Genomic DNA, 25,070 nt, shown 5'->3' on the forward strand with positions numbered 1-25,070 from the left:
AAAAAAGTAACAAGCTTGTCTCTTAAATTTTAATTGATAAATTCACAATAGCAAAATTTTAAGTCTCTAGTTATCATACTCAGTCTAATGATTAATTGAAGTAGATTTTTAATTATGATGTATCAAATTTAAATTTTAATATAGATAAAAATATTAAGTGATTTCTTTTCATTTAATTATCCTAAATTTAATGAACAAAATTACGTAATAAGTGTTGGTGGTGAAAGGTGATAACTATTTAAAAAATTAATCAAGATGTAGATAGAATTTACTAATAAATAATTGATTAATAAATGAATTTACAAAAAAGAAAAGGCCTCAATAAACAATAATAAGAACACCATGAAAAGAAAAGTTTATTTAAGTACCGCAATTCATTGTTTAATAGATGAGTTTATAGAAGGTTTAGCAAACTCGATAACATAACATTAAAATGAAAAAAAGCGTCATTTTCTTTTTTTAGTGGGTCCTTTCGAATTGGATGCCATTCAGTAAAAGACTCTTCACATGTGACTGTACAAGTTACGGCAGCCCCTGCATCACTTTTTGCATTAAAAAAATCATTTTCGTCTAAATATTTAATTGAACTTATAAGTTCAGTCACTGTTATATAGTAATTGTCTCGACAAATCTGAATACATTGCTTGAGAATTGGTTCCATTGGTTGCTTCATTAAAACTAGATATTGATTATAAGTTCCGTTAGCTTTGGCTAAAGATAATTGTAACATGATATGTGCCAAGCCTTTCTTATCAGCAGAAGAACTTCTAGGATCCGCTCTAAGAGAATCGACGCATAGTTTATCATCAATTGTCTTTTTACAAATATCGTCTATCAAATCTTCATATGAATGAGCCACAAAAGTGAGAGACACGAAAAAAATCACTATCAATGTTCTCATGAGTTTCATCTTCTTCTTTTTTCTTATCTTTTATGTTAAGTGTGGTGTGAAGAGTCATTCTTATAGAATGAAGTATTCATCAAACCATGCCTCTTTTGCATTTACAATTAAAATCCACAAGATTGTGTTACCATTACTTTTAATAGGATAATGGTAAAGCAAATTAATATTAAAATTTAAGTTGATATCTTTTAAATTATTTTCCTTTTCTATCAAATTTGAAATAAAGTCAAACTCTATTGGCTTACTTTAATGTATTTTTATCGGTGATTATATCTTGACTGTTCATATAATTAATCAAGATTTAGATAGAATTATAACAAATAATTCATTAATAAAAATAATTTGCCAAAAAAAGATCCCAATAAGCAAAAATAAGGACATCAAAAAGGTGTTGTAAAAAGAAAAGCAACTATAAAGGCCTCTTACGCATTTATGGTGAGAACCAAAAATTGTGTTACCATTTTTTTTAATGAGATAATGGTAATCAATATTAATATTAAATTATAAATTTATATCTTTTAAATTATTTTCCGTTTTCAATTTTGAAATAAAGTCAAATTCTATTGGTTTACTTTGATAAATGAAATTAACTATTTTAATGATCTAGTCATAAAATATTTATTTTTTATTCTTGGAGAAAATAAAAGATTAATTATTAATAACCATACATTGAATAATGTAGACAAATTATCACATAAGCAATTTTTTGTTACGACCCAAAACGAGCCGCGAGTGACATCCACACTTAACCTCCTATGTGAGCGAACCAACCAATCTAAACCCCAACAATTCAATCTTAATAAACAGAAAATAATGCGAAAGACTTAAAACTCATTAACGAAATTAATAAATAACTTCTAAAACTCAAAACTTATTATTATCTGTAACGACCTGTTTAGTCGTTTTGAGCAGCAGATTTTATTTCTGGAAAAACAGGCTGAGACGACGGAACCCACGACGGAACGTCATGGGCACGACGGACCGTCGAGGGTGTCTCGTCCCAAAACACTTAGAAATTCTGAAATTTGGGTGCTGAAATCGACTCTCTGAACTCTGTGACGGACCTGCAGGACGGATCGTCACAGGCACGACGAACCGTCGTGATCCACCGTTTCAAAACACTTCAACTCTTGAGAATTTGGTACAGGGAACGATTCTCTGAACGTCGTGACGGAAGTGCAGGATGGACCGTCGTAGGTACGACGGGCCGTCACAGACTCCTTAAGGAAATCGAGTCTCTGATGAACCTGCATGACGGACCGTCGCAGGCGCGACGGGCCGTCACAGGTTGCGTAATCCCAGTTGAAGTCGGAATTCTGGTTAAGTTTTAAAGGGGCATTTTGGACTATTCCTGCTATAATTATATATTTCGTGGGTCTATATTAATAACTCAATTTCTTGAGGATAAAAGAGGTAACCTTAAGTTAATTAGTGGGCTATTATTGTCATCTTTTATTCTTAATTATATACTAATTAGGGTAAAAGAAAGAGGGTTTGAATAAAGAAAATAGAAAGAACAAGAGAAAGAGAGAGAAGGGAATCGATAGAGAGAGAGACGATCGAGAAGGGGAAAAACACAAAGCTTTGGGAAAATTTGCTTGCTTGATCACGAATCTTCGGTGGAGGTAGGTTATGGTTTTCATGCTATTCGTAGTAAACTCTTAATAGCGAATGATATGTATTGATAGTATTGTAAAACCCTGCTATGTGCTTAATTGTATGCTTGCATGAACGTGATTATATAATTGTGATTATATTAAGCATGATGAAGCTATTGAATCCCAAATCTTGTAAAATCCTAATCTCTTTGTTAATGATGAGGCCTTGGTATAAAAGAAGGCGTGATGAACTAAAATAATGAGATTGATGATGCCTTGGTAAGAAAGAAGGCTTGATGAATTGATAGAAGCATATTTAGGGGATCGGGTGTCACGAACCGACACGTAAAATTAGGGGATCGGGTGTCACGAACCGACATGTAGTATTAGGGGATCGGGTGTCACGAACCGACATGTAGTATTAGGGGATCGGGTGTCACGAACCGACACGTAGTATTAGGGGATCAGGTGTCACGAACCGACACGTAGATTTAGGGGATCGGGTGTCACGAACTGACACATATATTTAGGGGATCGGGTGTCACGAATCGACACGTAGTATTAGGGGATCGGGTGTCACGAACCGACACGTAGATTTAGGGGATCGGGTGTCACGAATCGACACATAGATTTAGGGGATCGGGTGTCACGAACCGACACATAGATTTAGGGGATCGGAGTGTCACGTACCGACACAAGAGGATTAATGAATATTGAGGGAGCGGAGTGTCACGTACCGACACAAGAGAAATAAAGATAATGAATCTTGAAAGATGTTAATATACTCAATCTAATGAACATGATTCCCAAATGAGTATGGTATTGAGACTTGAGTTCTCATGTGTGAACTTGACGGTAATTGTTAATGATATAGTATTTGTTGTTGCTACATGTTGAGTATCATAGTTGATTTTATGATATTACTTGGTATATATTGATTTCTATTTTGAGTTGGCCGATGATATCTACTCAGTACCCGTGTTTTGTACTGACCCCTACTTTTATGTTTTCTTCTTGTTTATTTGTGGAGTGCAGCAAACGTGTCATCGTCTTCAACTCAACAGTAATTCAAGCCAGTCTTACTACATCGGAAATTCAGGGTGAGCTAATGCTTCTAGCTTGGACTGGATCTTCTTCTTCAAGTCTTGATGCCTTGAACTTCCGGCATGGACTAGCTTCTTATGTATTTTTAGCTTTTAGAATACTCTTAGTTTAGTCATTTGATCGTAGATATTCTTGTGATGATGACTTCCAGATTTTGGGGAATAATAGATGTTGAATTTTAGAAGTTAATGAATTGGTCTTTATTTAATGAGTTTAAGTCTTCCGCATTACTTTCTGTTGACATTATATTGAAATATTAAGGTTAGATTGGTTGGTTCGCTCACATAGGAGGGTAAGTGTGGGTGCCAGTCGCAGCCCGGTTTGGGTCGTGACATTATCCCCAAAATCTGGAAGTCATCACCATAAGAACAATCTATCCTCAAATTACTAAATCTAAGAATGTCTAGAAAGCTAAAACAAATAAAAGAGATAGTCCATGTCCGAACTTCAAGGACATCAAGACATGAATGAGAGAGAATCCAGCCCGAGCTAGGAACAATAGCTCACCCTGAAATCTGACGTGATGAAGACCGGCTAGAGTTGCGGTTGAGTTGAAGACGACGGTACGTTTGCTGCACTCCACAATTGACAAAAAGAAAACATACAAGTAGGGGTCAGTACAAAACACGAGTACTGAGTAGATATCATCGGCCAACTCAAAATAGAAAACAATATATATCGAATAATAACATAAAATCAACCATAACACTTAACAGGTGACAACAACAAGCACCATGACCATTGGGCACAACCCAAGCACATCTATGAGGACTCAAGCGTCCACACCATACTCATTTGGGAAACAGGTTCATTAAATTGAGTACATTAACATAATTCAAATTCATTCTTTTTACTATCCTGGTGTCGGAACGTGACACTCCGATCCCCTAATACTACGTGTCGGTTCGTGACACCCGATCCCCTAATACTATGTGTCGGTTCGTGACACCCGATCCATTAATACTACGTGTCGGTTCGTGACACCCGATCCCCTAACCTCATTCCTTTAGATCATCAAGTCTTCTTTTATACCAAGGCATCATCATTAACAGAGAGGGTTTTAGTTTTAAGCTTCACAACCTTATCTTTTCAACCCATTACAATTACATAATCACATCATACAAGCATACAATTAAGCATATAGAAGACTTTACAATACTACCCAATACATATCATTCGCTATTAGGAGTTTACTATGAAATAGCATAAAAACCATAACCTACCTCCACCGAAGAATTCGCGATCAAGCAAGCTATCCCCCAAAACCTTTGCTTTCCTCTTCGTTTTTCTCTTCTCTCGATCGTTCTCCCTCTCATTCTCTTTTACCCTAATTACCATATAATTAAGTATAAAAGGTGACCAAAGTAACCCACTAATTAATTCAAGGTTATCTCCTTTAACCCTCAAGTAATTGAATTATTAACATTCAACCACTAACTTTATAATTATAAGCAGGATTAGTCCAAAACGCCCCATAAAACATTTAACAGAAATCCGACCCAGTCAGGGTTACGCAGCCTGTGACGGCCCGTCATGCCTGCGACGGTCCGTCCTGCTGTTTCCGTCACAAAGTTCAGAGAGTTGATTTTATTTAAGACTCTGTGACGGTCCGTCGTGCCTACGACGGTCCGTCCTGCCATGTCGTTACGAAGTTCAAAGAGTTGTTCTTAGTACCCAAATTTCCAGAATCTAAGTGTTTTGGAGCGAGACCCCCTCGACGGTCCGTCGTGCCCATGACGGTCCGTCGTGGGATCCGTCGACCCAGACAGTTATTACCAGAATAAACTCTACTGCTCAAAACGACCAAACGGGTCGTTACATTTTCTAATCAAAGTCTCATACAAGTGCGTTAATGTCTCTTAATTAATTTATTAGGCGAATAATTTATAGTAATAAGTTAGCAGAGATGATACAAAAGATTTTGGATGCATTAATATTATCTTAGTGTTTAGCTCAAATATGAGCTTTAAGATAAATTTCATACAAAAACACTAAATTAGCACTCTAATTGGATTCAATATTACCTTAGGGGTTAGCTTAAATATGAGATAAACTTGAAATAAAAATATTTGAATTAACACTCTAGCTAGATTTGAACTCAGGTCTTGTTAGTGGATCCTTTAGCTTTTAAAGGCAACATCATAACAATCATATGTTCTTCACGGGTGTACTGTTAATTATATTCTAATTTTTATCAGTTTTTCAAGATAATTATATAAGTATACACATGATTTTTTTCGAAGTTAACGAATGCAACATCCATACCTATAAGTAGGAATATTCACGGGTCGATTTGGATTGGTTATTTGTCAAAATTAAAATCAAACCAACTTAATCGGTTTTAAAATTATCAAAATCATATATAGTATATATTTATCAATTTGGTTGTTATCGATTTTGCTTCGATTAGATTTGGTTATTCGATTATTAACAATAGGAAAAAAATACTCCATTCAAAACGAGAAAAAAGTGATAACAATCCATTTAAAATGGAATAATGACGGACATTACATAACTTTCAATCATTGAATATACGTGAATAAAACTTCAAATTCATTATTTTGGCAAAGAGAAAGTGATATTTTCAATCTTATAAAGAATTGTCATAAACACACTGATACACATAAAACCAATAAAATAAATATTCTCATATTGGATATTTTTCTTTCAAAATAAATTATAAATTAAATTTTGATTAAAAGGCATATAAGATATTTAAAATTGTTTATAAAAAAATTATTATGTATGTATATTACAAAAATATTATATATGATTTATCGATTTCGTTGTCTCTTCGTTTGTTTCTAACAAAACCATAACCAACCAATATACTATCAATTTATAAAAATTTACAACCAAACTACACGGAAGCCAAATAAAATTTGATTTGTATAATCAATTTGGTTCAGTTTTTCGATTTTAACCAATTTTTATCCGAATCGTAAACCCCGTAAAAGCACACTAAACAATAGCGAAATGTAATTCTTTTTAATTTTTAAAAAAATGTCCACATTTTACATAAAATAGTCATTCTCTAGATTTCTCAATATTCAAAATTTTGAAATCAATTAAAAGATTTATTATTATATATTTCCTTATTTGATTTAACTAAGTCCTAATTTTTAAAAATTGAATAATTTTAAAGACTTCTTCTCAGATTTTGCTCTGTGACACTAACTTCTCTCTTGGTATAAAATATTACACTTAGCTTCCTACTTTTGATTTAATTGTAACAATTCTTCCTTCTAGTTGTTATTATAATTAATATCGGGAAAAAAATCATATTAGCTTCCTTCTTTTGATTTATTTGTAACAATTCTTCCTTCTATTGTTATTAATGTCGAAAAAAAATCATAATTTGAGTAATTTGCCCTTTGACAAGATAGTTTTCCATTTACGTAGTTATTTTTTTTATAAATATCATTTACTATTTTTCATTTTTATTTTGCTTTTTTTTCCCCCATTAATTAAATTAATTAATTGATAATGGTTAGTAAAAATATAAGGAAATGTAAACATGTTCCAAGTTCCAGCCGTGTACTACTGTTGTTTCTTCTTTTCATATGTATATACGGTTTCTTTAAACGCACTCTCTCCGTTTCAAAAAGAATTTCCCTATTTTTTTTTTAGTTTGATTAAAAAAGAATGACCTCTTTCCTTTTTTGACAACACTTTGACTTTAACTTTTAACGTGACATGTTTAAGACCACAAGATTAAAAGACATTTTGATACATTTGACATAACTTTAATTTAGAATCACAAGATTAAAAAGTCTTTCTTTCTTTTCTTAAACTCCGTTCCAAGTTAAACTAGACCGTTCTTTTTTAAACGGAGAGTAATTCATTCATAATTCAAATATAACCAAAATTTATTTATTTCTATTTTTTTTTGTTTTATTTGAGTTTCCATGTATCATTCACAAAATTGTAATTCAATCAAATTTTAAAACAAATTCATTTTGTTTCTTCCAATATTCTAGCGTAATTGGCCAAGTTAAGAGTTATTAGAGGTCTCACAAAATTACTTTACATTAAAGACTCAAAATTTGTATATATGGTGAAATAAAAAAGATTGTGTTATTTTCATTTAATGCACAAGATTGAAACATCACCTGGACATTGCATATATATTTTTGCCTAAAATTTAAATTCGATTAAGAAATTAATTAAGTCAAAGACAGAAAAAACTTATACAAACATATAGAATGTAGTGATGTGGCAGTTAGTTAGGAGTGAGTAACTAACTTATGATTAGTTAGTAAGCATGAAATGTGTGAACAATTAGTTAGCTAACTAACTTTTGTATATGTAGTTTTAGCATTGTATATAAAGTGGTTGTAGTTCATTACAGTATTTTAGTTTTCAATAATGAAAAAAATCAGTTCTTCTTCTCTTAAACTGTTTCTAGATTGATCTCCATTTCCAGCTCTAAATCCATGGTGTAGATCCATGGTAGCTGAAGTTTACATGGTATCAGAGCATACGATATACTGTTTATACTTTCTACTTCCGCAAAATATCTATGAAGTTTCGCAATTTCGATTGATATCTCATCCTCTTTTCTTCTTGATCTACACATTACAAACTACAGTGAATGAGACCCAAGAGACTATTCACCAAACCATTTTTGTTTATACTCCTCAACAGAATGGAGTGGTGGAAAGGCGACATCGATATATACTTGAAATGGCTAGGGCTTTAAGGTTCGAAGCAGCTGTTCCTATATCATTTTGGGGTGATTGTGTTCTTACAGCTGTTCACATAATAAACAGGATACCTTCCTCTGTGCTTGGAAATAAATCCCCGTATGAAATATATTTTCATACCTCCCCTTCACTTGATAATCTTAGGGTGTTTGGGTGCTTAGCCTATGCTGTTAATGTCCATAGGAGGGACAAGTTTGTTGCTCGAGCTTTACCAACTGTGTTCATGGGATATTCAGCTACTAAGAAGGGTCACAAACTCTATGATATGCATTCCAAGAGGCTATTTTATAACAGGGATGTTGTTTTTCATGAGTCTATTTTTCCTTTCAAACAAATGACTGTCAGTAAAGATCCCATGTTTCCTGTTCTAGATTTTCTTACTGATTTTCCACCCGTACCTAATCTTTTGCCAACAACTACCACTCTTATTCCTTCACCTGCAGATCCTCTTGTTTCTTTGCCTGCAGATGCTTCTGTTCAACCACTTTTCATACCTTTGAGACAATCTCAAAGACAGAAAATTCCCTCAAAATGGTTCACTGACTATGTAGTTAACAATTGTGCTTATCCTATGTCTCATTATCTATGCTATGATTCATTATCCCCTGCTTATGCTGAGTGTTTAACTGCTCACACCTCTGACATAGAGCGTCAGACTTACCATGAGGCCATCAAAGATGAAAGATGGATTTTTGCTATGCAGCAAGAAATAACTGCTCTTGAGGATAATGGTACTTGGGACATAGTGGATTTACCTCCTGGCAAGCATGTCATAGGTTGCAAAAGGGTTTTCAAGATTAAGTATCAGGCTAATGGAAAGGTTGAAAGATTCAAAGCCAGATTGGTTGCCAAAGGTTTTAGCCAAAAAGAGGACATCGATTACCAAGACACTTTTTCTACGGTTGCTAAGATGGTGACGGTGAGGTCTGTTCTTGCAATTGCACCATCTAGACACTGAAATATCTTTCAAATGGACGTGTACAATGCCTTTCTTCAGGGCGACTTAGTAGTGAAAGTTTATATGCAGATTTATGGTTTCACCGAGGTTCTATCCAAAAGGTTTGTAAGGTAAAGAAATCACTATATGGCTTAAAACAAGCCTCCCGACAATGGAATTTGAAACTCACCAGTGTCCTGCATGATTTGGGATTTATTCAAAGTCATTTTGATTACTCTCTCTTTACTCTAACTACTGAACCTGACATTACCATCATCCTTGTCTATGTTGATGACCTTTTGATCACTGGTTCTAATACTGATATTATTCAGTCTACGCGGGTCAAGATGAAACAACAATTTAAGATGAAAGATCTTGGACATTTGCGATTCTTTCTTGGTCTTGAATTTTCCAGAAATGCTTTTGGAATTTTGTTGAATCAACAGAAATATTCCATTGAATTGATTGCTGATTCAAGGCAAGGGGGAGCTAAACCTGCATCTACACCCCTTGATTTCAACCAAAAACATACTTCCTATGAGTTTGATGTGTCTACAGGATGCACAACTGATGACAAAATGCTGGAAGACCCAGGTGGCTATCAAAGATTGGTAGGCAGACTATTATATCTCACCATGACTAGACCTGACATTTCATTCGTTGTCCAGGCTCTAAGTCAATTCATGCACAAACCTAAGGAATCACATATGCATGCTGCGATCAGAGTCATAAGATATATCAAGAATGCTCCAGGTCTTAGCCTGCATATGTCCTCAACAACATCTTCTCATCTATTTGCATATTGCGACTCTGACTGGGCCACATGTCCAAAAATCAGAAAATCTGTTACAGGTTATATGGTTGGATTTGGAACTTCTTTGATTTCATGGAAATTAAAGAAGCAAGAGACAATTTCCAGAAGTTCTGTAGAGGCAGAGTTCAGAAGCATGGCATCGACAGTGGCAGAGTTGTCTTGGCTAACATGACTTTTCAAAGAATTAGGAGTTTCAATTACACAACCCATTGATTTACATTGTGACAGCAAAGCTGCCATACAAATAGCAGCAAACCCAATATTTAATTAAGTATCCTATTACTTGTATCTACATGAGATCTAAGTAATGTGGAACTGTGGAAGGAATCCATTCATCACCGTTTATGAAATTTCTAACTGTGAAATTTGATACAATTCTGGGATCATTAGTAGTTGATGCCCACTTGACACGTCTCTTTGTATCTGCACCAACTCCTTTATTCTGATATTCCAAATAGTATGGCTGAACTATAGGCATATTTCCAAATTCTATCCACCCTTTGTGATCTACGAATATATCTATGTAACTCTGCATAATGACCGTACGTGAAAAATTTCCCCATGGCCGACCTAAGTACATAGCTACATTATCTCCTGCGTCTGGAGTTGCCAATTTCAACGTGCAATTCTGCAATACGAGTCCTGTTTGACCATTATTGTTTCTCTGTTGTGCTGTGATGACGACATATTGACCTTTTAGTGGCTTACGTATTTCAATCAAACAACTTTGAAACACTGCAGTTGCATCACCACAAATGAAATCGATGGTGCCCAAAATTACACATTCTCTGTAGAACTGTTTGCCATTGTGTGTATATACGGTGTCTTGAAAACTATCAAACTGACACCTATAGAAGGTGATGCACTCGGCAGATGCCCTTAAAGCTACCGCTTGATAGTTCACAGCTCCAGCCGTGTTCCGAAATGCAATGTCTTGCGCAATGAAGCCTCTTCCATCCACCCCTTTAAAAAAAACATCATGTCGATGATATAATATACATATACTTCTACCATTAATTTGAGCTATTTATGTGAGATCATCTTACCCACGGTAGCAGTATCGTACGTTCCTATTCCACCTCCATAACTCTTATTTCCTGTTATTATTGTTCTGTCCATTCCTTCTCCAAGAAAAACAATGTTGGTTTTCCACGAGTCGATTTGGACATATTCTTCATAAATTCCTTGTTTGATTTGAATATAGTATAGTGAAATACTATTATTCGGACACGCAAATAAAGCAGCCATTATACTACTATAATTCCCGGACCCATCCTTTGCTACTATAACATATGGAGGATGTGAAATATTTTGACATCCGACGTATTCTAATATAGATAGTAAAAAAATAACGATAATCGAAAAAAAACTGAATAAACGTAAAATGTCGAAAACTTGATTATCTTCGAGTTGACTCATTTTTTTAAAGCAAGAAATGTAGAAAATGATATATGCATAATTGTGTTATGCATGCATTTCAACTATCAAGATTGTCATGTATATATAATTTTTGGAGGAAGAAATTATGAAAAGCTAAATGAGATATTGTCTAGTACTACTAAATTGAACCAATTTGATTAGTTGAAACTTTTACACTCAATAGCTTAATTTAAATCAATAAATTTAAATTACTACATAAAGAAAAACAAAATCACAACAAATTTAAGTGACAAAATAAAGTTAAATACTAACATTGCAATATTAAGGAGTAATATAACTACCACTCAACTTATTGCAAAAAGGTATATAAATATGAAAAGTGGGATATACAAATATTCTGTTGTGTTTAGATTATAAAGAATGTATGCTTCTTTTTGAGTTTTAATTCAATATTCATGTTAGAATTTAATTTAATTTATATTTATATACCATAAAACTCATTTTTTAAAAAAAGTGCTTCCCATAAAATTGTTTTCATGGCATGCGATTTCTTAAATGAACTCTTATCATAGATAATTTTTTTAAAAAAATAAATATTAATCAGTTATATCTGTTTATTTTAAGTTTTAAAGTTATATTTGGTTAAATTTAATGTAATAGTATAAGTGGGATTGATTATGAATATATTTTAATGTTAAGGCCATTAATTTTTTATTATATGTGTCTTCAATACTAATTTTGCTTTATTTGTATCAACAACAAATTAAATTTGAGTTTTTAATACTCATTTTGCTTTATCTAGCTTAACAAACTCAAAATACTAATTTTAAACCATACACAAATACATTCTCTACTACTATTTCTTAATAATAATCAAACAAACAAATAGAATAAAAAGATATTAAAAGTAAATGTAACATCATTCTATTAAAATTTAATCATAACAAGTTAATATATATTATATACATTTTAATTTAATTAGATTAGAAGCCTCGATTCTTATTAAATTAAAATGTATATGTGTGTGTATATATATATATATATATATAAATATATATAATATTTAACTTGTTCTTAGTAAATTTTAATCGAATGAAGTTACATTTACTCAATATTTTTTTTCCTATTTATTTGTTTGTTTATTATTAAGAAATAATAGAAGAGAATTGTAGTTGTGTATAGGTGTTTATTGATTATTTTAATTGATAATTTTTTTATGTATGAATAGTATATGAGTTATGTATTAATCGTGTATGAAGTGAATTTACAATGTTATATGCGAACACTTTTAATTTTTGTAAAAATCTAATATGTATTAATTTGAATTATGTATGAACTGATGTATTTATTTTGTAAGAATTGTGTATTAATTGTATTGACTGTTCTCTAATATGGCAGTGTATCTATGATTTTTCTATGAAATTATATATTATATGAAAGATGTATGAACTGATGCATTCATTTTGTATGATATGTGTATGAATTGCATTGAAAGTACATTAATATAGCAGTATATTTATAATTTTTTTTATGAATTATAAATTAAGTTAAAAGTACTAACTTAGTTTTACCAATTTTATAGGAGAAGAAGGAACAGACACATTTGTCTTCATGTATCAACATGAATGTGTTTGATGATCTATTGACTTTCCTCGGTCAAGACAAGTTCCAACAATTTTTACAGGAAATGCCTTTTGTTTTCATGATTTACACAATATTAAAATCCAATGTTAGTTGTTACGCCATATTTTTCTGCTTGAAAGTGAAAATGACAGAGATGACATGTTTTTCATAAACGCAAATAGTACAGATAAGACTGGTCAATGGACCGGAACCGGTTCACCAGACCGGAATGAATCGATACCGGACCGGACCGGAACCCGTTGACCGGTATTGTCACGATCCAAAATGAGCCGCGAGTGGCACCCACACTTATCCTACTATGTGAGCGAACCAACCAATCTGAACCCCAACATTTTCAACCATAATAAACAGAAAATAATGCAGAAGACTTAAAACTCATTAGCAAAATCAATTAATAACTTCTAAAATTTATCAATTACTATCCCCAAAATCTGGAAGTCATCACCACAAGAACATTCTATCCTCAAATTACTAATCTAAGAGTATCTAGGAAGCTAAAATAAGTAAACAAATGGTCCATGTCCGAACTTCAAGGACATCAAGACATGAATGAGAGAGAATCCAGTCCGAGCTAGGAACAATAGCTCACCCTGAAATTTGATTATGCTGAAGTCTGGCTAGAGTTGCGGTTGAGTCGAAGTTGATGGCACGTTTGCTGCACTCCATAAATAACAAAGAAGAAAATTACAAGTAGGGGTCAGTACAAGGCACAAGTACTGAGTAGATATCATCGGCCAACTCAAAATAGAAAGCAATACATATCAAATAATAACATAAAACCAACCAAATACTTAACAGGTGACAACAACAAGTACCATAACCATTGTCCACAACACCAAGCACATCTATGAGGACTCAAGCCTCCACACCATACTCATTTGGGAAACAGGTTCTTTAAATCTGAGTATATTAGCGTAATTCAAGATTATTCTCTTTACTATACTGGTGTCGGAACGTGACACTCCGATCCCCTCAACATTCATTCATCTTACTATCCTGGTGTCGGAACGTGACACTCTAATCCCCTACTATCCTGGTGTTGGAACGTGATACTCTGATCCTCTACTATCCTGGTGTCGGAACGTGACACTCCGATCCTCTACTATCCTGGTGTCGAAATTTTTTTATCTATGAATAGTATATGAGTTATGTATTAATCGTGTATGAAGTGAATTTACAATGTTATATGCGAACACTTTTAATTTTTTTTAAAATCTAATATGTATTAGTTTGAATTATGTATGAACTAATGTATTTATTTTGTATGAATTGTGTATTAATTGGATTGACTGTTCTTTAATATGGCAGTGTATCTATGATTTTTCTATGAAATTATATATTATATGAAAGATGTATGAACTGACGCATTCATTTTGTATGATATGTGTATGAATTGCATTGAAAGTACATTAATATAGCAGTGCATTTATAATTTTTTTTATGAATTATAAATTAAGTTAAAAGTACTAATTTAGTTTTACCAATTTTATAGGAGAAGAAGGAACAAACACATTTGTCTTCATGTATCAACATGAATGTGTTTGATGATCTATTGACCTTCCTCGGTCAAGACTAGTTCCAACAATTTTTACAGGGAATACCTTTTGTTTTCATGATTTACACAATATTAAAATCCAATGTTAGTTGTTACGCCATATTTTCTGCTTGAAACTGAAAATGACAGAGATAACATGTTTGTCATAAACGTAAATGGTACAGAGTTAAGGTTTGGACTAAAAGAATTTCTGTAACCGGTCTGAAATCTGGATCAATTTCTGATTTTGTTTCAAATCACTCTGTTCCAAATAGAATTATTGCATTTATATTTTGTTCCATATTAAGTTGAGATATTATAGCATTAACAAAACCACTATAAAGAGTAGACGCTTCATATATGATGTCCTCCATCTGAAAATCGACATATTTACCTGTTTCACAACATTAAGATAACATTTAGTATAACATAATACATATAATTGCAAAATAATTCATACACATTTAAAATACATTTCAATGACCTATAAACTACTTAAATTAACTTTTAAAAGATTGTCCATTCATAAAATAAAATTGATAATAATTTCATACACAATTGTTATAACTTTCATCATCACAAGAAAATAATAACTAAACAAAAAAAATAAACAAAAAGAATACAATTTTCATACAAAATTCATACAAAAATATATCAACATTTTACCTTCATATGCCAAACAGAAACATATATTCTAATTTCAACAAAAACCAAATTTCATACATAATTAATACAAGTTTCGTATAAGTTTCATATACGATTAATATAACTATCATACTTCGACGGTCCACAGAATTATAACTACTTATTTTTTGACTAGTGACTGAACACATTGTACCATCAAATTCATTTTCTCTATTTTGTTCATAAATCAAGTATTATGCGAATCTTTCATTTTATTAAAACTCAAACACATCATTTACGTGTTATTTTTCAGATACGGTATATATATCAAATCACTGTTTCATTCAAAAAAAACAAGCTATAATCTATATTACATATCTTAAAATGACCGAAAAAATCGACACAATGTTTTCCATGTTAAATCAACAAATCATAATTATAACAAATGAATCATAATTAAAACCAACTAATGAATTTCACCTTTCACCATGTTTAATTAATATCGACACAATGTTCTCCGTCACAGCAAACCAATTTTTTTCCAATGCCAAAATTTCTTCAATTACTAAAAAAATGAAACTGATATCTGCCGCAAATCTGAAAGAATCGTGAAATTTGGGGATAAAAACAGCTTGTACATTGATGTCAATTTGTTAAAGCTTTTTAAGGAATTAAATCAAAATTTAATCTCATTTAAACTAATTTGAGAGATTTAAGGCAACTAACTAATTTGAATATTTTTTAAATTTCCTTAAAACGTGCTAATAAATTAACACCAATTAATAGCCATTTTCCATTTATATTTTTGTCCGTTTTTTTCTCTTCAATTTTTTTAAATAATTTTTTTTAATTATTTAAAATTAACGTTATATTTTTTTTTAATAATATGTTATAGCTTGAGATATTGAATATTATATATTGAAATACAAACTCTAATGCTATATCTTAATAATATTTATAGAAAATGTTATATACCTAATTTACGCTTTTATTAATCTACTCCACTCATTAACTTTATTTTTCCAATTAACTCATAAAAGAGGGCTTTCATATTTAAACATATGGGCCTTTTCTAATTATAAAAAAAGTAACAAGCTTGTCTCTTAAATTTTAATTGATAAATTCACAATAGCAAAATTTTAAGTCTCTAGTTATCATACTCAGTCTAATGATTAATTGAAGTAGATTTTTAATTATGATGTATCAAATTTAAATTTTAATATAGATAAAAATATTAAGTGATTTCTTTTCATTTAATTATCCTAAATTTAATGAACAAAATTACGTAATAAGTGTTGGTGGTGAAAGGTGATAACTATTTAAAAAATTAATCAAGATGTAGATAGAATTTACTAATAAATAATTGATTAATAAATGAATTTACAAAAAAGAAAAGGCCTCAATAAACAATAATAAGAACACCATGAAAAGAAAAGTTTATTTAAGTACCGCAATTCATTGTTTAATAGATGAGTTTATAGAAGGTTTAGCAAACTCGATAACATAACATTAAAATGAAAAAAAGCGTCATTTTCTTTTTTTAGTGGGTCCTTTCGAATTGGATGCCATTCAGTAAAAGACTCTTCACATGTGACTGTACAAGTTACGGCAGCCCCTGCATCACTTTTTGCATTAAAAAAATCATTTTCGTCTAAATATTTAATTGAACTTATAAGTTCAGTCACTGTTATATAGTAATTGTCTCGACAAATCTGAATACATTGCTTGAGAATTGGTTCCATTGGTTGCTTCATTAAAACTAGATATTGATTATAAGTTCCGTTAGCTTTGGCTAAAGATAATTGTAACATGATATGTGCCAAGCCTTTCTTATCAGCAGAAGAACTTCTAGGATCCGCTCTAAGAGAATCGACGCATAGTTTATCATCAATTGTCTTTTTACAAATATCGTCTATCAAATCTTCATATGAATGAGCCACAAAAGTGAGAGACACGAAAAAAATCACTATCAATGTTCTCATGAGTTTCATCTTCTTCTTTTTTCTTATCTTTTATGTTAAGTGTGGTGTGAAGAGTCATTCTTATAGAATGAAGTATTCATCAAACCATGCCTCTTTTGCATTTACAATTAAAATCCACAAGATTGTGTTACCATTACTTTTAATAGGATAATGGTAAAGCAAATTAATATTAAAATTTAAGTTGATATCTTTTAAATTATTTTCCTTTTCTATCAAATTTGAAATAAAGTCAAACTCTATTGGCTTACTTTAATGTATTTTTATCGGTGATTATATCTTGACTGTTCATATAATTAATCAAGATTTAGATAGAATTATAACAAATAATTCATTAATAAAAATAATTTGCCAAAAAAAGATCCCAATAAGCAAAAATAAGGACATCAAAAAGGTGTTGTAAAAAGAAAAGCAACTATAAAGGCCTCTTACGCATTTATGGTGAGAACCAAAAATTGTGTTACCATTTTTTTTAATGAGATAATGGTAATCAATATTAATATTAAATTATAAATTTATATCTTTTAAATTATTTTCCGTTTTCAATTTTGAAATAAAGTCAAATTCTATTGGTTTACTTTGATAAATGAAATTAACTATTTTAATGATCTAGTCATAAAATATTTATTTTTTATTCTTGGAGAAAATAAAAGATTAATTATTAATAACCATACATTGAATAATGTAGACAAATTATCACATAAGCAATTTTTTGTTACGACCCAAAACGAGCCGCGAGTGACATCCACACTTAACCTCCTATGTGAGCGAACCAACCAATCTAAACCCCAACAATTCAATCTTAATAAACAGAAAATAATGCGAAAGACTTAAAACTCATTAACGAAATTAATAAATAACTTCTAAAACTCAAAACTTATTATTATCTGTAACGACCTGTTTAGTCGTTTTGAGCAGCAGATTTTATTTCTGGAAAAACAGGCTGAGACGACGGAACCCACGACAGAACGTCATGGGCACGACGGACCGTCGAGGGTGTCTCGTCCCAAAACACTTAGAAATTCTGAAATTTGGGTGCTGAAATCGACTCTCTGAACTCTGTGACGGACCTGCAGGACGGATCGTCACAGGCACGACGAACCGTCGTGATCCACCGTTTCAAAACACTTCAACTCTTGAGAATTTGGTACAGGGAACGATTCTCTGAACGTCGTGACGGAAGTGCAGGATGGACCGTCGTAGGTACGACGGGCCGTCACAGACTCCTTAAGGAAATCGAGTCTCTCATGAACCTGCATGACGGACCGTCGCAGGCGCGACGGGCCGTCACAGGTTGCGTAATCCCAGTTGAAGTCGGAATTCTGGTTAAGTTTTAAAGGGGCATTTTGGACTATTCCTGCTATAATTATATATTTCGTGGGTCTATATTAATAACTCAATTTCTTGAGGATAAAAGAGGTAACCTTAAGTTAATTAGTGGGCTATTATTGTCATCTTTTATTCTTAATTATATACTAATTAGGGTAAAAGAAAGAGGGTTTGAATAAAGAAAATAGAAAGAACAAGAGAAAGAGAGAGAAGGGAATCGATAGAGAGAGAGACGATCGAGAAGGGGAAAAACACAAAGCTTTGGGAAAATTTGCTTGCTTGATCACGAATCTTCGGTGGAGGTAGGTTATGGTTTTCATGCTATTCGTAGTAAACTCTTAATAGCGAATGATATGTATTGATAGTATTGTAAAACCCTGCTATGTGCTTAATTGTATGCTTGCATGAACGTGATTATATAATTGTGATTATATTAAGCATGATGAAGCTATTGAATCCCAAATCTTGTAAAATCCTAATCTCTTTGTTAATGATGAGGCCTTGGTATAAAAGAAGGCGTGATGAACTAAAATAATGAGATTGATGATGCCTTGGTAAGAAAGAAGGCTTGATGAATTGATAGAAGCATATTTAGGGGATCGGGTGTCACGAACCGACACGTAAAATTAGGGGATCGGGTGTCACGAACCGACATGTAGTATTAGGGGATCGGGTGTCACGAACCGACATGTAGTATTAGGGGATCGGGTGTCACGAACCGACACGTAGTATTAGGGGATCAGGTGTCACGAACCGACACGTAGATTTAGGGGATCGGGTGTCACGAACTGACACATAGATTTAGGGGATCGGGTGTCACGAATCGACACGTAGTATTAGGGGATCGGGTGTCACGAACCGACACGTAGATTTAGGGGATCGGGTGTCACGAATCGACACATAGATTTAGGGGATCGGGTGTCACGAACCGACACATAGATTTAGGGGATCGGAGTGTCACGTACCGACACAAGAGGATTAATGAATATTGAGGGAGCGGAGTGTCACGTACCGACACAAGAGAAATAAAGATAATGAATCTTGAAAGATGTTAATATACTCAATCTAATGAACATGATTCCCAAATGAGTATGGTATTGAGACTTGAGTTCTCATGTGTGAACTTGACGGTAATTGTTAATGATATAGTATTTGTTGTTGCTACATGTTGAGTATCATAGTTGATTTTATGATATTACTTGGTATATATTGATTTCTATTTTGAGTTGGCCGATGATATCTACTCAGTACCCGTGTTTTGTACTGACCCCTACTTTTATGTTTTCTTCTTGTTTATTTGTGGAGTGCAGCAAACGTGTCATCGTCTTCAACTCAACAGTAATTCAAGCCAGTCTTACTACATCGGAAATTCAGGGTGAGCTAATGCTTCTAGCTTGGACTGGATCTTCTTCTTCAAGTCTTGATGCCTTGAACTTCCGGCATGGACTAGCTTCTTATGTATTTTTAGCTTTTAGAATACTCTTAGTTTAGTCATTTGATCGTAGATGTTCTTGTGATGATGACTTCCAGATTTTGGGGAATAATAGATGTTGAATTTTAGAAGTTAATGAATTGGTCTTTATTTAATGAGTTTAAGTCTTCCGCATTACTTTCTGTTGACATTATATTGAAATATTAAGGTTAGATTGGTTGGTTCGCTCACATAGGAGGGTAAGTGTGGGTGCCAGTCGCAGCCCGGTTTGGGTCGTGACATTATCCCCAAAATCTGGAAGTCATCACCATAAGAACAATCTATCCTCAAATTACTAAATCTAAGAATGTTTAGAAAGCTAAAACAAATAAAAGAGATAGTCCATGTCCGAACTTCAAGGACATCAAGACATGAATGAGAGAGAATCCAGCCCGAGCTAGGAACAATAGCTCACCCTGAAATCTGACGTGATGAAGACCGGCTAGAGTTGCGGTTGAGTTGAAGACGACGGTACGTTTGCTGCACTCCACAATTGACAAAAAGAAAACATACAAGTAGGGGTCAGTACAAAACACGAGTACTGAGTAGATATCATCGGCCAACTCAAAATAGAAAACAATATATATCGAATAATAACATAAAATCAACCATAACACTTAACAGGTGACAACAACAAGCACCATGACCATTGGGCACAACCCAAGCACATCTATGAGGACTCAAGCGTCCACACCATACTCATTTGGGAAACAGGTTCATTAAATTGAGTACATTAACATAATTCAAATTCATTCTTTTTACTATCCTGGTGTCGGAACGTGACACTCCGATCCCCTAATACTACGTGTCGGTTCGTGACACCCGATCCCCTAATACTATGTGTCGGTTCGTGACACCCGATCCATTAATACTACGTGTCGGTTCGTGACACCCGATCCCCTAACCTCATTCCTTTAGATCATCAAGTCTTCTTTTATACCAAGGCATCATCATTAACAGAGAGGGTTTTAGTTTTAAGCTTCACAACCTTATCTTTTCAACCCATTACAATTACATAATCACATCATACAAGCATACAATTAAGCATATAGAAGACTTTACAATACTACCCAATACATATCATTCGCTATTAGGAGTTTACTATGAAATAGCATAAAAACCATAACCTACCTCCACCGAAGAATTCGCGATCAAGCAAGCTATCCCCCAAAACCTTTGCTTTCCTCTTCGTTTTTCTCTTCTCTCGATCGTTCTCCCTCTCATTCTCTTTTACCCTAATTACCATATAATTAAGTATAAAAGGTGACCAAAGTAACCCACTAATTAATTCAAGGTTATCTCCTTTAACCCTCAAGTAATTGAATTATTAACATTCAACCACTAACTTTATAATTATAAGCAGGATTAGTCCAAAACGCCCCATAAAACATTTAACAGAAATCCGACCCAGTCAGGGTTACGCAGCCTGTGACGGCCCGTCATGCCTGCGACGGTCCGTCCTGCTGTTTCCGTCACAAAGTTCAGAGAGTTGATTTTATTTAAGACTCTGTGACGGTCCGTCGTGCCTACGACGGTCCGTCCTGCCATGTCGTTACGAAGTTCAAAGAGTTGTTCTTAGTACCCAAATTTCCAGAATCTAAGTGTTTTGGAGCGAGACCCCCTCGACGGTCCGTCGTGCCCATGACGGTCCGTCGTGGGATCCGTCGACCCAGACAGTTATTACCAGAATAAACTCTACTGCTCAAAACGACCAAACGGGTCGTTACATTTTCTAATCAAAGTCTCATACAAGTGCGTTAATGTCTCTTAATTAATTTATTAGGCGAATAATTTATAGTAATAAGTTAGCAGAGATGATACAAAAGATTTTGGATGCATTAATATTATCTTAGTGTTTAGCTCAAATATGAGCTTTAAGATAAATTTCATACAAAAACACTAAATTAGCACTCTAATTGGATTCAATATTACCTTAGGGGTTAGCTTAAATATGAGATAAACTTGAAATAAAAATATTTGAATTAACACTCTAGCTAGATTTGAACTCAGGTCTTGTTAGTGGATCCTTTAGCTTTTAAAGGCAACATCATAACAATCATATGTTCTTCACGGGTGTACTGTTAATTATATTCTAATTTTTATCAGTTTTTCAAGATAATTATATAAGTATACACATGATTTTTTTCGAAGTTAACGAATGCAACATCCATACCTATAAGTAGGAATATTCACGGGTCGATTTGGATTGGTTATTTGTCAAAATTAAAATCAAACCAACTTAATCGGTTTTAAAATTATCAAAATCATATATAGTATATATTTATCAATTTGGTTGTTATCGATTTTGCTTCGATTAGATTTGGTTATTCGATTATTAACAATAGGAAAAAAATATTCCATTCAAAACGAGAAAAAAGTGATAACAATCCATTTAAAATGGAATAATGACGGACATTACATAACTTTCAATCATTGAATATACGTGAATAAAACTTCAAATTCATTATTTTGGCAAAGAGAAAGTGATATTTTCAATCTTATAAAGAATTGTCATAAACACACTGATACACATAAAACCAATAAAATAAATATTCTCATATTGGATATTTTTCTTTCAAAATAAATTATAAATTAAATTTTGATTAAAAGGCATATAAGATATTTAAAATTGTTTATAAAAAAATTATTATGTATGTATATTACAAAAATATTATATATGATTTATCGATTTCGTTGTCTCTTCGTTTGTTTCTAACAAAACCATAACCAACCAATATACTATCAATTTATAAAAATTTACAACCAAACTACACGGAAGCCAAATAAAATTTGATTTGTATAATCAATTTGGTTCAGTTTTTCGATTTTAACCAATTTTTATCCGAATCGTAAACCCCGTAAAAGCACACTAAACAATAGCGAAATGTAATTCTTTTTAATTTTTAAAAAAATGTCCACATTTTACATAAAATAGTCATTCTCTAGATTTCTCAATATTCAAAATTTTGAAATCAATTAAAAGATTTATTATTATATATTTCCTTATTTGATTTAACTAAGTCCTAATTTTTAAAAATTGAATAATTTTAAAGACTTCTTCTCAGATTTTGCTCTGTGACACTAACTTCTCTCTTGGTATAAAATATTACACTTAGCTTCCTACTTTTGATTTAATTGTAACAATTCTTCCTTCTAGTTGTTATTATAATTAATATCGGGAAAAAAATCATATTAGCTTCCTTCTTTTGATTTATTTGTAACAATTCTTCCTTCTATTGTTATTAATGTCGAAAAAAAATCATAATTTGAGTAATTTGCCCTTTGACAAGATAGTTTTCCATTTACGTAGTTATTTTTTTTATAAATATCATTTACTATTTTTCATTTTTATTTTGCTTTTTTTTCCCCCATTAATTAAATTAATTAATTGATAATGGTTAGTAAAAATATAAGGAAATGTAAACATGTTCCAAGTTCCAGCCGTGTACTACTGTTGTTTCTTCTTTTCATATGTATATACGGTTTCTTTAAACGCACTCTCTCCGTTTCAAAAAGAATTTCCCTATTTTTTTTTTAGTTTGATTAAAAAAGAATGACCTCTTTCCTTTTTTGACAACACTTTGACTTTAACTTTTAACGTGACATGTTTAAGACCACAAGATTAAAAGACATTTTGATACATTTGACATAACTTTAATTTAGAATCACAAGATTAAAAAGTCTTTCTTTCTTTTCTTAAACTCCGTTCCAAGTTAAACTAGACCGTTCTTTTTTAAACGGAGAGTAATTCATTCATAATTCAAATATAACCAAAATTTATTTATTTCTATTTTTTTTTGTTTTATTTGAGTTTCCATGTATCATTCACAAAATTGTAATTCAATCAAATTTTAAAACAAATTCATTTTGTTTCTTCCAATATTCTAGCGTAATTGGCCAAGTTAAGAGTTATTAGAGGTCTCACAAAATTACTTTACATTAAAGACTCAAAATTTGTATATATGGTGAAATAAAAAAGATTGTGTTATTTTCATTTAATGCACAAGATTGAAACATCACCTGGACATTGCATATATATTTTTGCCTAAAATTTAAATTCGATTAAGAAATTAATTAAGTCAAAGACAGAAAAAACTTATACAAACATATAGAATGTAGTGATGTGGCAGTTAGTTAGGAGTGAGTAACTAACTTATGATTAGTTAGTAAGCATGAAATGTGTGAACAATTAGTTAGCTAACTAACTTTTGTATATGTAGTTTTAGCATTGTATATAAAGTGGTTGTAGTTCATTACAGTATTTTAGTTTTCAATAATGAAAAAAATCAGTTCTTCTTCTCTTAAACTGTTTCTAGATTGATCTCCATTTCCAGCTCTAAATCCATGGTGTAGATCCATGGTAGCTGAAGTTTACATGGTATCAGAGCATACGATATACTGTTTATACTTTCTACTTCCGCAAAATATCTATGAAGTTTCGCAATTTCGATTGATATCTCATCCTCTTTTCTTCTTGATCTACACATTACAAACTACAGTGAATGAGACCCAAGAGACTATTCACCAAACCATTTTTGTTTATACTCCTCAACAGAATGGAGTGGTGGAAAGGCGACATCGATATATACTTGAAATGGCTAGGGCTTTAAGGTTCGAAGCAGCTGTTCCTATATCATTTTGGGGTGATTGTGTTCTTACAGCTGTTCACATAATAAACAGGATACCTTCCTCTGTGCTTGGAAATAAATCCCCGTATGAAATATATTTTCATACCTCCCCTTCACTTGATAATCTTAGGGTGTTTGGGTGCTTAGCCTATGCTGTTAATGTCCATAGGAGGGACAAGTTTGTTGCTCGAGCTTTACCAACTGTGTTCATGGGATATTCAGCTACTAAGAAGGGTCACAAACTCTATGATATGCATTCCAAGAGGCTATTTTATAACAGGGATGTTGTTTTTCATGAGTCTATTTTTCCTTTCAAACAAATGACTGTCAGTAAAGATCCCATGTTTCCTGTTCTAGATTTTCTTACTGATTTTCCACCCGTACCTAATCTTTTGCCAACAACTACCACTCTTATTCC

General features: G+C 32.4%; 2 protein-coding genes across 2 annotated transcripts; one reads left to right on the forward strand and one right to left on the reverse strand.

Moving 5' to 3' along the window:
• The first annotated feature begins 9,282 nt into the window (after nt 1-9,282).
• Nucleotides 9,283-10,235, forward strand: LOC138338960 (uncharacterized mitochondrial protein AtMg00810-like). The gene is made up of 2 exons (XM_069290065.1): nt 9,283-9,371; nt 9,473-10,235. Exons 1-2 carry the CDS (start codon nt 9,283-9,285, stop codon nt 10,233-10,235), a joined length of 852 nt encoding a protein of 283 aa, XP_069146166.1.
• A 117-nt stretch (nt 10,236-10,352) lies between these two features.
• LOC138338961 (probable pectinesterase/pectinesterase inhibitor 12) lies at nt 10,353-11,311 on the reverse strand. Its single transcript, XM_069290066.1, has 2 exons — nt 11,110-11,311; nt 10,353-11,026 (listed from the first exon to the last, which is right to left on the reverse strand). The coding sequence occupies exons 1-2, from the start codon at nt 11,309-11,311 to the stop codon at nt 10,353-10,355; spliced, it is 876 nt and encodes a 291-aa protein (XP_069146167.1).
• Nucleotides 11,312-25,070: the final 13,759 nt, after the last annotated feature.

This window comes from Solanum lycopersicum, chromosome 10 (genome assembly GCF_036512215.1).
Source record: "Solanum lycopersicum chromosome 10, SLM_r2.1".
Classification (NCBI taxonomy): Eukaryota; Viridiplantae; Streptophyta; class Magnoliopsida; order Solanales; family Solanaceae; genus Solanum; species Solanum lycopersicum.